Source organism: Pyrgilauda ruficollis, unplaced genomic scaffold (genome assembly GCF_017590135.1).
Source record: "Pyrgilauda ruficollis isolate IOZ18807 unplaced genomic scaffold, ASM1759013v1 scaffold9, whole genome shotgun sequence".
Taxonomy (NCBI): domain Eukaryota; kingdom Metazoa; phylum Chordata; class Aves; order Passeriformes; family Passeridae; genus Pyrgilauda; species Pyrgilauda ruficollis.
In genome coordinates this window covers 3,105,375-3,118,615 of record NW_024531043.1, presented here as the reverse complement: position 1 = coordinate 3,118,615, position 13,241 = coordinate 3,105,375, and the positions used below count along the sequence as shown (strand labels likewise).

At 47.0% G+C, this 13,241-nt stretch overlaps 1 protein-coding gene across 2 annotated transcripts in view; it reads left to right on the top strand.

Moving 5' to 3' along the window:
• The window catches only part of LIMK2 (LIM domain kinase 2), a 32,306-nt gene that overhangs the window by 9,978 nt on the left and 9,087 nt on the right, over positions 1-13,241 (top strand). The window contains exons 1-7 of one of the 2 annotated variants that reach the window (XM_041488592.1): positions 1,476-1,769; positions 6,683-6,818; positions 8,078-8,187; positions 8,434-8,622; positions 9,025-9,130; positions 10,474-10,670; positions 11,367-11,553. In XM_041488592.1, the coding sequence (XP_041344526.1) occupies positions 1,717-1,769; positions 6,683-6,818; positions 8,078-8,187; positions 8,434-8,622; positions 9,025-9,130; positions 10,474-10,670; positions 11,367-11,553 (978 nt within the window). In that variant the 5' untranslated portion in view covers positions 1,476-1,716. Of the gene's footprint in view, positions 1-1,475; positions 1,770-6,682; positions 6,819-8,077; positions 8,188-8,433; positions 8,623-9,024; positions 9,131-10,473; positions 10,671-11,366; positions 11,554-13,241 lie in introns of those variants that run through there. The other variant, XM_041488593.1, reaches the window with a different exon arrangement.

The following is a 13,241-nucleotide window of genomic DNA, read 5'->3' as shown; positions in this document are numbered from 1 at the left end:
CGGCTTTATCTGCTGGCTTCATTCACAGACTAGCTGGCTGCTTATCACATCTGTGGATCAAATCTTCAAAGGTTTTGTCTGAAGAGCTGGGATTTATGAGGTCACGTGGAATGCCCCTCGGAGGGCGTTGAGCCCATGGCAGCAGAATTGTGGGGAAAGGCTTTTGTGTGTAGGTGCTGGAGGCGGGAGGGGCTGGGGCTGCGCTGGAGGTGGGCGTGTGCTAGGGAGGTGCTGATAGCCAGGGAAGCGCAGGATTGCCAGCGCTGGCCCCTTTTCAGCACGCAACATATAGAGAATGTGGGAGACCAGAGCGCATTCCTAGACACAGACTCACCGTGTTGCTGCTTCCAGTAGAGCTGTGCGAAATGTCAGAAGGAATTAGACCCGTGCTGGAACTGACAAGCACATCGGGCTCTGCAGCACAAGGCTTCACTGCACTTTTACAGCCAAGTTTACAACTACACTCAGTGGGGAAAATGGAGATTTTTTTTTCCCTCCAGAAAGATAGCTGCTTATTAAAAGTTAATTTTAAAAAAATGTTTAAGAAAGGAGAAAAAAAAGAACACAAAACGCTGCTTAGGTTTCTGCATACTTCAACAGCAAGCAGCAGCTGTCAAATCTACAGCCAAGACTGCCTTGTTCCAGCCCCAAGCGTCCCTGGAACAGTGTGCCAGCTGAGGCGAGCATCTCCAGGAAAAGCACATTACAGGGCTCTTGTGCTCTTGCCTCTGGAACAGAGCATGGTTTTCAGGCTGTGTTCAGGCATGCCAGGCTTTGCTGACTGTACAAAAATGGGCGGGCTTGGTGCAGCAGCATATGTTTGTTGCATTTTTGAGTGTCTTGCAAGCAGCTTTAGCTGATTAGGTCACTAGAGATCCTGCTTGGCTCGGACAAGCACAGTGATACAACTGCGTGTGCTGTGAGCTGGAGAGAGTATTCTGTGCTGATTTACACTTCTCAGCTTCCATTCAGGAGATGATGATTCTGTTAAAGGATTGTAAGGATCTCTTAAAACAGTATTGGAAAGAAGGCAGTGTTTCCTTGGATGAAGCACACTGTGACCTCCTGCAGCAGGGTGAACGGATTGTAGGTGCTGTGAAGGCAGGACAACCCCACTCACTGTGAAGGGTTTAGGAATGTATAAAGTTAATTTGATATACTTGGAGATGTGGCTCGTTGCCGTCTTTGACTCCTCCATTAGAACGTGCGGCTGCCGCAAAGACAAGTTTCACGTGTGTGTGCTTGTATTCTTTGGCCAAAGCTGCTCTCTTTCAGCACTAAATACTCAGCCCCTCTTTGGGTCAGAGCTCCACCCCTGTGAAGGAGCAGAGCCTGTCCGCCTGCCATGGCTCCTCCTCCCCTCCCACCCTTGGGTGGAACCACAGAAGGGAAAACTTGCCCGTAGTTAGCAGGCAGCAGAGCTCGCAGAGCCGCTGCAGCAGCATGTCCCACTAGCCCGGTTAGCAGTGGTTCTGTCCTTCCCGAGGTGCTGCTGAGCGCAGGAGAAGATGGTTATAGCAATGGGAGCCAGGAAAAATCTGAAAAGGAATGAGCAGCCGAGAGACCTGGCATTCCATGGGCAGCTTCAACGGGAGGTGAAGTATCTGAATCAGCGCAAGAGTAAATGAGCCCTGGCTGCTGCCATGTTGGCAGGACAGAGCTGTTCAGAGGCAGTTGGACAAGTTTGTGGCTGATCCGGTTTATCCAGTGTTGAAGATGGGAAGTTACTTGTCTGCTCCAGCTTACTTCGCTCCCAAGGATCCCTTTCGGTAAGTCTTGCACAGGGTTAGCAGAGGGCCTCCAGAGTGTGGTTTCCCCCTGTGATGCCATCCCAAGCACTCAATGTGTGAAGCTGGAAGAACGAGGTCCTGTGCTCGTGTGCCAGAAACAGCTGGCCTCAAACTGGGATCCCATGTTGATTTCAGGAGGTGACAGGGAAGATTCCTATTGCCAGTCCCTTCCCAGCTCGCTGGTTCGAGGGAGCAGCTCCAGTGTGTGCACAGCCAGGCAGGCTCCCTTCCAGAGAGCACTCGATGTGCCACTGTGCCCTGTGTCCCTGTGCTTTGCTCACCAGCAGAGGAATGAGATTAATGTGGCTGCTGCTGCTTCTCTTCCAAAGCTCCTTGTGACTGGGTGAGGTGAGGTGCTGCTGTGGGAGTTCAGGAAGGTGATGTAATCTGCAGCGAGGCAGCACATAATCCTGTTTAAGAAATCAGGCACTTTGCAGGTAACTAGGGATGAGAAGGATTCTTCTGTGATATTTTGGTTAATTCAAGTTTTATTCGGTTTTGGTCCAATTGAACAAATGAGAATCGAGAAAGGCGATAGTTCCAGAACAACACTTTGATTGCATTGCTTCTCTGCAGTGAGAAAAGTCAGTGAGGCTGAACACAGCCAGGCTGGTGATTGACACTGATGTGCTGATTAGGTGGATGGATGGGGAAAGGCACAGCTTGCACTTTCATTGTCTTCCTCCTATCCCCTCTGCTCGGATTTGCTTGTTATTGATCCTGTTCTGCAAACACTTCCGTACTGGTTTGGGAGTAAGGAGCCTATTGGTAAAACAGTCTAGGATAGGAGTAAATACTGCTGCACAGTTACTGAGCTTCTTTGGGCAACTTTCTGAAAAAGCAGCCGCTTTCAGAAGAAGGAAAGTGAGCAGACACTCATTATTTGTAATATGTCTAGGGTATTATGCTAAGCCGTAGATACACCTTCTCCTGAGTGTGTGGAAATGGTTTTGCATAGTCAGAGCTTAAGCACTCTGTCTTTCTAGTAGTCTGTCTCCTAGCGTCTGTTCTTCCTTGTCTGGTGTCTCTTACGTAGCCAGAGCACACACACACTGCTGCTAAGCCCGGGTGAGTAAGCCTTTGGGTGAGCTGCAGGCTGGGCTAATGCTTTATTCTGCAGCTCTGTGTGACTGTCCTCTCCCTGCCCTGCCTGCACAATTGGAACCACGGCTCTCCCGAGCCTGCCTAGCGTTAACTGATCTGGCCTGCCAGTGTGTGTGAGGGGGGCATTTTGTTAATGAGCCCTTCTCCAAGGGATCTGTCTCTTCAGTGCCAGGGAAGTCTTTGCTTCCATGAAGGTATTGCCTTTCATTTAGCTGTAAACGAGATGCCACCAGGCACCAATGCTGCTTTTCAGCTGAAACTAGGCTGGTTACCTGTTGTGACCTGATCCTCCTACCACCCCCCACAAAACCAGGAGTCCATGGAGCAGTGATTTGTGAGCTCTTTCTGCACTTGCTGTGCTGCAGAGCATCAGGGCTGAACTCTGCACCCAGATGCTGCTTGCAGTTCCTGGAGGATGGCTGTGGGAGGAAAATTAATTTATTCTGTACAGCCAAAGCTGGGTAGTGAAGAATTATAATGTCTGGTCTGTATAATCAGAACAGGATTCTGCAGCTCTGAAAATGGTGGCTGGGCCGCAAGAGGAAGCACATATGCAGGTATGGCTGTTACCAGTCCTCCATGAAACTTGATCACCATGGCTTGCTGCTCTGTAATAAGAATAGCAAATAATCTAGGAGAAGATTAGTGGTTTCTAATCTATAAAAGATAGAGGAGCATGGCATACTCCTTTCTCTTGGTTGTGGTGACTGGCAAAGGTTAGCTTCCTTAATACTTGTAGCAGTAATTGCATTCCTGTCTCAGCTGATGAGAACCTTGGTGCAAGGGCAGAGCTCCAGTGAGGTGGGAGAGGAAGAAATGGCAACTCTTGTATCTTCTGGGAGAAAATTCTGACATATCTCTTCAATGAGAGCTTTGTGGAACAATCATGTGCTGTTTTTATCATTTGGTGTATGATAAAAAGCATTGAAGCCATACCTGTGTGCTGTCAGCCACTTTCCCACACCTGCCAAACCCAAGCCTTTTCGAGGTTACAGAATGCATGGTAAGTGACAAAGGTGCTGCTTGGCAGCATGGGCTGCAGCCGTGTGCCACGTCCTGTTCCTGGCAGGGATTCACCAAGCAGCCATTTAGACCCATTCCAGCATCCAGCCTCTCCAGGGCTGCTTGCTCTGTTCCTGTTGCCTCATTGCCCAGGGTGGGGCTCTGAGCCATAAGCTGCAAACTTGTCCTGCCCAGATTTGTTTAATTACATAGCAGAGAACTGACTGCTTGCTGGCTCCACCTCCTCACCTTCATTTTGCTATGGGTGTGTTCCAAATTAGATACCAGTGCTTATTTCCGGATGGAAGCAAACTTAACTAAGTGCTATAAGGTTGAATCAAACCATGTAGTACTAGAGGAGGGGTAAAGGGAAGGCAAATGCACATGATCCCCACCTAAACAGAGCTGTAGTTTGTATTGCTTTTGCAGAAATTTTACGTTTACTTAGGGAGAAAAAGAAAGGGGTTGAAGGTGGAATTGAAGAGGGGTGAGGAAGGGAAGGTGATGTGCTTAAAAACAAATAAGTGACCCACCTGTGTGGAGAGAACACAGAAAGGCAAGTCCTGAAATCCTGGTGAAGCAGTCTCCAGCACTGCTGTCTGCATCCCAAGTGCAGGTCTGATCACAGCTCCCTGTTTGAAGATGTAATCACTCGTGGAGCACACACACTGGTACAGGCATGCATGGAGGAGTTGGATAAGTCTGAGGGATCCGATTTGCCCATGCTGAGCCAGATGTTCCTGCCACAAAATGATAGAAATCTTTGCTGTTAGTCTCCACTTGCTCTTTTTTCCCTCCCACTCACCTACTTGCTCATTCAGCACAGGGTATTTACTGCAAATGGAAGCCAAAGGCCAGTGGTTGAAGGCAGAATGCACTGGGATGCCTTCTGGGTCTCCTGCATACCAGGAGCAGGGTGTAACCATGACAGTGCCCCCAGGCTGGGGCTCTAGTGATGTATGTACCATGTAAAGCAATCTTAAATTGCTGTTCCCTCTGCTTCACACAAAATTGGCAGGGCCTGTTGCGTGTGCTGGAGTTCTTTCCCATCACTTGGAGGGAGGACAGGATTTGATGCTCCTCAGGTGGGAGAACAAACACTGTAGAAGCCAAATACATCTTAAGGAGCAGTCTTCCTGAGGGGAGGGTACAGCACTGAATACTCCATGAGGTGTGTTTTTTCCTAAAGCCAAAGGCTGCTTACAAGCAGCTTTATCTTGTCACTTTGCAGTCTCCTGAGATGGAGCAAATAACTCTCTCTGTGCTCTCTTGGAGCATGACCAGCCTCACATATCATCGTGCTCATTACAAGCTGCTGGAGTTTACATGGAATGTCTTTGGCACCAATAAGCTTTTAGGAATCTCGTGAGAGGTGAAGTCACCTGTAGCTCTCATCTTAGCCCTGGGAGCATTGTAAGTGCTCCTCCAGTGCCACCAGCAGACTGCAGCACAGCGGGTGCTGAGGGACACCAGCTGCCTGGAGGGACCCCCTAAACCCCCATCCCACTGCAGTGCTTCCCCCCAGTGCAGTAACTGAGACGGGTGTTGGTGACAGAAGAAAGTCTTCTCACATTTTGGAAAACATTGTATCAATGACAGGACTGATCCTCAAGGTGTTTCTTTGAACCAGTTATTGGTGATTAACCTGGATTCTGCACTCAGAAATGGCCAGTGCCAGACTTATTTTTCTTTTAAAGTCTGAGAACATGCTGCCCAGGGCTAATGGAATAATCCTTACTGATGCAACTCCTGTCTGTGCCTTATCTCTCCAGTAAGTCACACCTCCATGCTGCTGAAGTTAAACTCCCTTGCCCAGTGCATCTTGCTGAGGCAGGATTATTTTGTATTCAGCCAGCCTGGGTTATGCTTGTGATTTTCTAAAAAGGTATCTGCAGTAGAATTTCTGCATTTTTTACCTTGATTTTTTTTGGGGGGGGGAGGGGAGTTTGTTTCTTGAAAGGATGTAGATAGACAATTAATAATGGTTTCTTGTTGAAATAGAGGCTGACAGATATGTGAAGGATCTGGGGATTCTCTTCATGAAATCAGAGAATTTGTTTTATTTAGGGTTTTTTTTTTGTGGGTTGCTTGTGATGTTTATTTTCTCATGCACTGTGATTAGCAGAAGGGAGAGCAATCAGCTGGGAGAGATGACTTTCATCACAGTTAATTGGTGGATGCAGTAAAATATAGAGCTCAGGGGATGAACTGCTTTGAAAACTCTCCCTCAAATGCATAATGCTGCAGTTTACCTTTTGGGAGAGGCCTTCCTACAGAACAATAGAAAAACTTTCCAGAAATGTTGGTGCAAAACTGGCTTTGCATTTCAAAAGGAAGTGGATCCTGCTGCTCAGTCCTGCTTCCTGAACTGGCTGAGGAGGCAGGTGCCCTGGCACAGGGGTGATGCTATAGGAACACTGAGCAGAAACAGAGCAGAGCTCTTGCTGTGCTGGGCAGCTCTGCAGCTGGAAACTGCATCCAGAAAGAGTGAGAAAGCAGAGGAGCAAAATTTATAAATGTGGGTTTCAATGTGTGGGATTTGTTTTAAAATTTGAAAGCTTCTTTTTCTTTGTACTGGTTGAATCCACCTCTCCTTACAGACCTTGGCTTTGGTGCTAATTTTCAGTTCAAAGAGCACTGGGAAGTGGAAGGGTTTAGTACATCCATAATTGGCAGACCTACCTGGTGGTGAGCTGCTGCCGAATGTCTGTGTCCTCCATGCAGGAAAGGACTGTTGATTTGTGACTTGCTGCCAACTGGAACTTTGTTCTTTTGTTTCGTTGAAGGTGCTCTGAATGCCAGGATCCCCTCACTAACTGGTACTATGAGAAAGATGGGAAGCTGTACTGTCACAAAGACTACTGGGGGAAGTTTGGGGAATCTTGCCATGGCTGCTCTCTGCTGATGACTGGACCTGTGATGGTAAGGACTTTGAAGGACTCCTGCTTGGAGGCAGGACATGCCTGCCTCCATCTCCTCAAACTTAGTTGGGAGTTATCTTAGGTATTCAGATAACCTGAAATAAATTGAGGGTAATAATCTCCCTGTTACTCTAATCTCTAATCAAAGATTATAAATGAAGCTTGTGTATGCATCTTCTAGATAGAAATTAATTTTGAATGGGGGTAGCTGTTGAAGGAGGGAGATGTGAGGATCTGAAGCATATGAACAAATCAAGTGCTGAAAAGTACAGACCTGTGAAGCAGAAAGGTGATTCAGGGGACATCAGTTTCTGTAGCACAGTGCCTCAGTGTCTCCAGGGGTGATTTTCCACTGCACTGTGGAGTCCCAGCTCTCAGCTCAGGGTAAGCAGCAGGTTGTGGCTGTGGGAAGGTTGCCATCCAAGGCCCACCTGGGTTGTGGCCAGAGTGCTTTTTCAGGCTGACAGTGTCTTGAAGCAGTGTTAGCCCCAACTGTTTTGATGCACTGAACTCTTCCTCCACAATATGGGCTCACCTAAATGTTCCCTTCCTGCCACAGCCTTGCAAATATTTAAACTTTAAAAGTGCCAAGAATGAAACAAAACCATTATTTTTCTAGAGCCTAAATAAAAAAGCAGGATGGAACTCAGTAATATGATTGCTACCTCAAAAGGAAATACTGAGAATTGTGCAGACAATTTCTCATTGCCTGCAAAAGTCTTTGCATAATAATGTCACTAAAGGAAGTTCTCGTAAGGGAAATAGAAGAATAGACCAATTAATAAAAATATTCTTTAAAGGTATTTTTTGTCTCAGTTTGTGCATTTTTTTCTGTCAGCTGGCTGGTTAAATATCTGAATTTGTGCACTGCCTGTCTGCCAAAAAAAAGAGCCCTTTCAGCTTTATTAATTCAGGCGTAACATTAATTATCTTGCCAAGAGCAACTGAACAGGAAGGTTTTAATACCTTGTTTACTAGTCTGCAGCAGACTATCAACTATTTTTGATAGTTGAGCAGCTGCCAAATACAGCAGAGGTTCCTGGGACACGAGCTTTGCTTGGAGTGTTAATGTGTTTGTTTTGGAGTTCTGTAAACAAGGTGCCATGGATGAGGTTCAGGAAAGACAGAATGGACTAATATAACTCTTCAGTGAAAAACTGCCACTTGCCTTAGAGATGTGAGTGGACACATTGATTGGAGAGGTGCTGCATCTGCTGATGGGTTTAGGCCCTCCTAAGCTACTCCCTTTTCTGTCTCTAGGTGGCTGGTGAATACAAGTATCACCCTGAGTGTTTTGCTTGTATGAGCTGCAAAGTGATCATCGAAGATGGGGACACTTATGCACTGGTGCAACATTCCACTCTCTACTGGTAAGAGGAGCTGCACTTTGCCACAGAGCTGCTTCCTGCTGAGTGTAAGCTGTGTTCAGCTGGCTCGGAGTGGTTCAGCCGAATGCTACTCTGAGGAATGCCAGGCAGCTGCCTTGGAGGGAGGGAGGAAGGAGTGCTGTAAGCACCAAAACTATGGCTTGTGGTCAGTGAGAGAACTCAGACGTGTGAGTTTGGCAGGGAGGGATGGGAGTCACATTGCCATAATGATTTTCTTCACTCTTCCAGTGGAAAATGCCATAACCAGATTGTGCTGACACCGATGATAGAAAAACACTCCACTGAGTCTCTGCGTGAGCAGCTGCCTTATACACTGACCCTCATCTCCATGCCAGCAGCCACTGATGGCAAGAGGGGATTCTCTGTGTCTGTTGAAGGCGGCTGCTCCAGCTATGCCACTGGTGTCCAAGTGAAAGAGTGAGTATGACCAGGTTTTGTGCAATGTACGTGTCTGTGCAGAGGGAGCTTGTAAAAATCCTGCAGCACTGTTGTCCTGAGGGAATCTTGGCATTACAGGGATGTAGGTTGGCTAATAGTCATTTGTGTTTGGTCTTCATTTCAGTCTTGTGACAACCTTAACTGATAATTGTATCTCTCAGTGCTGTCTCCTTCCGTAAACACAAAACATTTGGACTAAAATTTTACTTCTGGTGATATGAAGAGCTCTCTCCAAACCAGCTAAGCAGTTGGTCTAATGGTAGCTCCCTGTGCTGGTAGATTAGCACTGGTTTATTTCAAAATACCAATATGAAGGGGAGCATAGTTTTGATAATTTTGGCCAAACTGACTTCACATACAGACTGTAATTCCCATATTCAGAGTTAACAGGATGCACATCAGCCCAGATGTCCGGAACGCCATCCACCCTGCAGATCGGATCCTGGAGATCAACGGAGCTCCCATTCGTACCCTACAGGTGGAGGAGGTGGGTAGAGTTCTATTCTGAAGCCTCCTTCTCCTCTGCCTTCCTACGTCTTTTCTCTTTCCTGACACTGTTCTCCCACCCTACATAAAGTGTGTGTACACCACTAGTACTTGTGCTGACAGGAGGAATAAACATGAAGGCAAGATTTGTCTTCCAGCTGGAGAGGAAAATGTAACAGATGGAAATGCAATTGGGATTCAGTCCTGATTTTGTGGCATTCAAACGTGAAGGGAGGTAATAAGAAAAGTCTAGGGCTGTGACAGAGGACAGAGAGGCTGTGAAGGCTTTCCCATGTACTGCTGGTAGAGTGCACAGTTATGGTCCTTCTAGAGGCACTGCTAATACACAAGGGCCCAGCTGTTCCTAGGGATGTTCCCATTGCAAAAAAAAACTATTTGCTGTCTTTATTTACAAGTAGATGCTTTCTACTTGTAAATAAAGTAGATATCCAGTGATGCTGCAAGAGTGTAAGGGGGCACCATTGCCTTCACTTCCCAAGGGTTTTATTTACTGTTGGCACTAAAGAGAACATGAGGAGCATAAGGCATCTCTCAGATAGATCTCCATGTAGCTTTTGCAAAGCTGTTTTTTGCAGCACTGTTCAAGGTGGAAACTTGGGTAGTTTTTGAACACTTCCCAGAGAAAGAAAAGTATTTAATAGAGTCATAAAATACCAGACTGAAAAGCACCTCAAGGATCATCTGCTGCAATCTTTCTGGACAAAAGCACTATCTAGAGCACTATGTCCAGCTAAAACATAAATGTGTCTAGTGTTGGGGAATCCACCACTTTGCTGGGGAGATAATTCCAAGGGCTGATTGTTTTTTGTAAAAAAACTGTCTTTGTATCTACCTGGAATCTTTCCAGGATTATTTTGTACCATTACCTCTTGTATCTTCCATGTAACTCCTTGTAAAAAGGGAGTCTCCATCTTCTTTGTAGCCACTCTTTAAATACTGGAACGTGGTGATAAGGTCTCCCCTAAACTTTCTCAAGGCTGAACACACCCAGTTCTCTCAGCTTTTCCTCACGTGGCAGCTTCACAGCACTTCAGTTATCCTTGTGGCCCCTCTCTGGAGCCTCTCCAGCCTGTCCACATCTTTTTTATATAGGTTACTTGTAGCTGACCAGAAAGAAGTACTGGATAGCATAAGGAACTTCTGTGTTGCCAGCCCGATTTGTCTGGTAGACAGTTGTGGTGCACACAACTAAACCACAACTATGGAGTGATCTCACTGAACTCTCTCCTCTGGTTCCTGAGGGGCATTCCCTGTGTCTCCTCTGTCTCCTGTAGTTTGCATTCCTCCTGCCTGCTGCTATGCTGCCCTTTGGTTTGATTTCAGGTGGAGGAATTGATTCGCAAGACAAGCCAGACCCTTCAGCTGCTGATAGAGCACGACCCAGTGTCGCAGCGCTTGGACAGGCTCCGCCTGGACTCCCGTCTCCCCACCCACATCAAGACACCCATCTCCCCACGCTCCCTCTCTCCTCTGGACATCAAGGAGAACCTGGAAGGAACGCTGCGACGGCGCTCCCTCAGGTAAAGACTTGGAAGCACTGCCTCTGCCCTGCCTTTGCCCTGTGCTCCCTGGCTGGGCAGCTTAGGCCTTGTGATAGCAGTGACTGTGGGCACAGGGCTTATCTCTGCTGTGAGCCGTGGTATAAACCAGTGGAGAAGTCATGGAGAGCTTTGGATTCTGCTGTTGATGTACACTTTCTCTCCATTGCTTTCAGTATGTCAAATGTTCAGTAATAAAAATAAGGAGCTGTACTGTTAACAGAGAAAAGCTACTAAGTTTCAGAGTCAGTAAATGTAAAGGTCAGGTTTTTACCAGCCTTAGATGACTGGGGAAGAATGTGGGGAAAGGGAATCTGGCTGAGACCTGGGTCTTGGGAAAAAGTCTTTCTGAGAGTGGAGCACTCAGTTGCTCATTTAGTCTTTTACCAGTACTAGAGATAGCAAGCGATGTGTCTTCACAGCTTCCTCCCCCAGTTCTCAGAGCTCCACCTCAGACTACCAGTGCAGGAGAGCTTGTTGTTTGTGTTAGGCAGCTCTGACTTGGAAGCTGCTCTGGATTCATAAGGAGCTTCCACAGTCCTGGGAATGCATCTGGGTTTGGAGGTAGTGAAAGCACTGGAGCACATTAGAAACTGGTCCCTTAGCAGTGAATGATGGGATATGCGGCACCAAAGGTTACCCAGCAGCTTCCCTGATTTTCCTGTCATCCTTGTCCAGGAGAAGTAACAGCATTTCCAAGTCTCCCGGCCCCAGCTCTCCAAAGGAACCGCTCCTTCTGAGCCGTGACATCAGTCGTTCTGAATCCCTGCGCTCCTCTTCCAGCTGCTCCCAGCAAATCTTCCGGCCCTGCGACCTGATTCATGGTGAAGTTCTAGGAAAAGGATTTTTTGGACAAGCGATCAAGGTGAGGGAGGTCCTCAAACATTCATCAGTTACTTTGAGTACAGCAATGTCTGCCTGTCTTGGCATCCTTCCCCACCGTCTCGGTGGTTTTGCCTTGCCAACAGTGATCAGTCTTGGATCTTCCGTGGTTTGCTCTGAGATCCATTTCTGTTTCCTTCCCTGACCATGAGTGTGTCTGACTGCAGATGGTTTTGACTTTGTCCCCTTTGAATGTCAGCCTTGGCTGTACATGTTCATCTCATGAGTCGGATTTAGCACTCCAGAGTGCCTGTCACAGCAGGCTCCTGGGTGTGGTGGGGAGAACAGGGAGCAGGGCACACTTCCTCTTACGAGCATCTTTCCTATGATGTGCGTTCAGCTGCCCAGCATTTCTTACCCACCCTTAGTGTGGCATGTTCAGGGGTTTGCTAGGCTGATGTAGTGGCCATGTCTGAACCCCTGGCACAGCCTAAATGGCTTGTCAGCATGGGGGTCAGGTCTTGCATGACTCTCACAGTTCCAATCTCAATCAATAGCATTCTCTTGCATTTAAGCTCTCTGATCTTGACTGAGGGTACTCCAGCAGTTCCTATCCCAACATTCCTGGCAGCATCAGGGGCAACTTCCTCTGCCTTGTTAAGGTTCTGTGAGTTCCTCAGTACTCAGACTGCACTCACCATGGGATGGGACTTGTCCCCTTACACTGGTATAAACTTGAGGTGTCCAGCCACCATGTTCATTTCATGCTTCCATGGGAGGTGATGAGCCAGCACTACAAACCCAATGCTTGATCCATACTAATGAGCATATTTCTCTTCTTCTCTGCTCATAGAGAAATAACAGGTGCAGGTAAGTGAAACCTTTGCTCTGTTGCATGCTTTTGTCATCTGTGTCCCAGCAGTTACTGGCACAAAGGCATTTATTTTCTGCTCAAATTGCCCCATGGCTATCTTGTTCTGGTGCATGCTCTGGGAGTTAAATTTGCCCCCATGGGGTTTCATGTGACACTTGTTTTAGTTTTGCTGGTATGTCAGCTTAAGAATTCCACTTAGCCTTGCCTTTGTCTCTTCACTTCCTTTTATCATTGGATATTAGATGTCCCTGGCTGAAACATGCAGTGTTCCCTGGCTCATTACCTGTGTATGGATGCTTGATTTCAGATGGGAGCAGAAGAATATTGTTCTCTTGCTTCTGTTGTGTTATTCCATGCACCCACATTCCACCTGTGTCAGCTTTGTTATGTCCATGGCTCCAAACAGAACTGGTGTGTCACAGTGTTTGCAAGAACTCATAAGCTTCCTAAATACTGTAGCTGGGTCATGTGTTCTGGATTTTAGTTCTAGAGGTTTTCTAAAGGACTTTTTTGCCTCCTACCTTTAAAAAAAAAATAAGTGACATTTTTCTTAGGCTTCAGATTGACTGGGTGTGATGCAGCAAGTACTGTGTCTGGTCACATAATTCTCTTCACATCAGAGAGGCAAGGTGGTTGTTTAGTTCACTGCAGATCTGAGGGAGCCAGAGCTGTCCAAGTTAAGCAAATGAAGAGGAGAGGATTTCCAGGAAAACATGCTCATAGGAATTTGGACCCTTTCTACTCACTCCTGCACCCTTGTGCAAGCAAGCCTGAGCTGGTTACAAAAAACCTCCATAATACAGCAAAATGCCAGGAACTAGTTGGAGACAGGCAAACAGTTCTTGAGGAACTGGAAA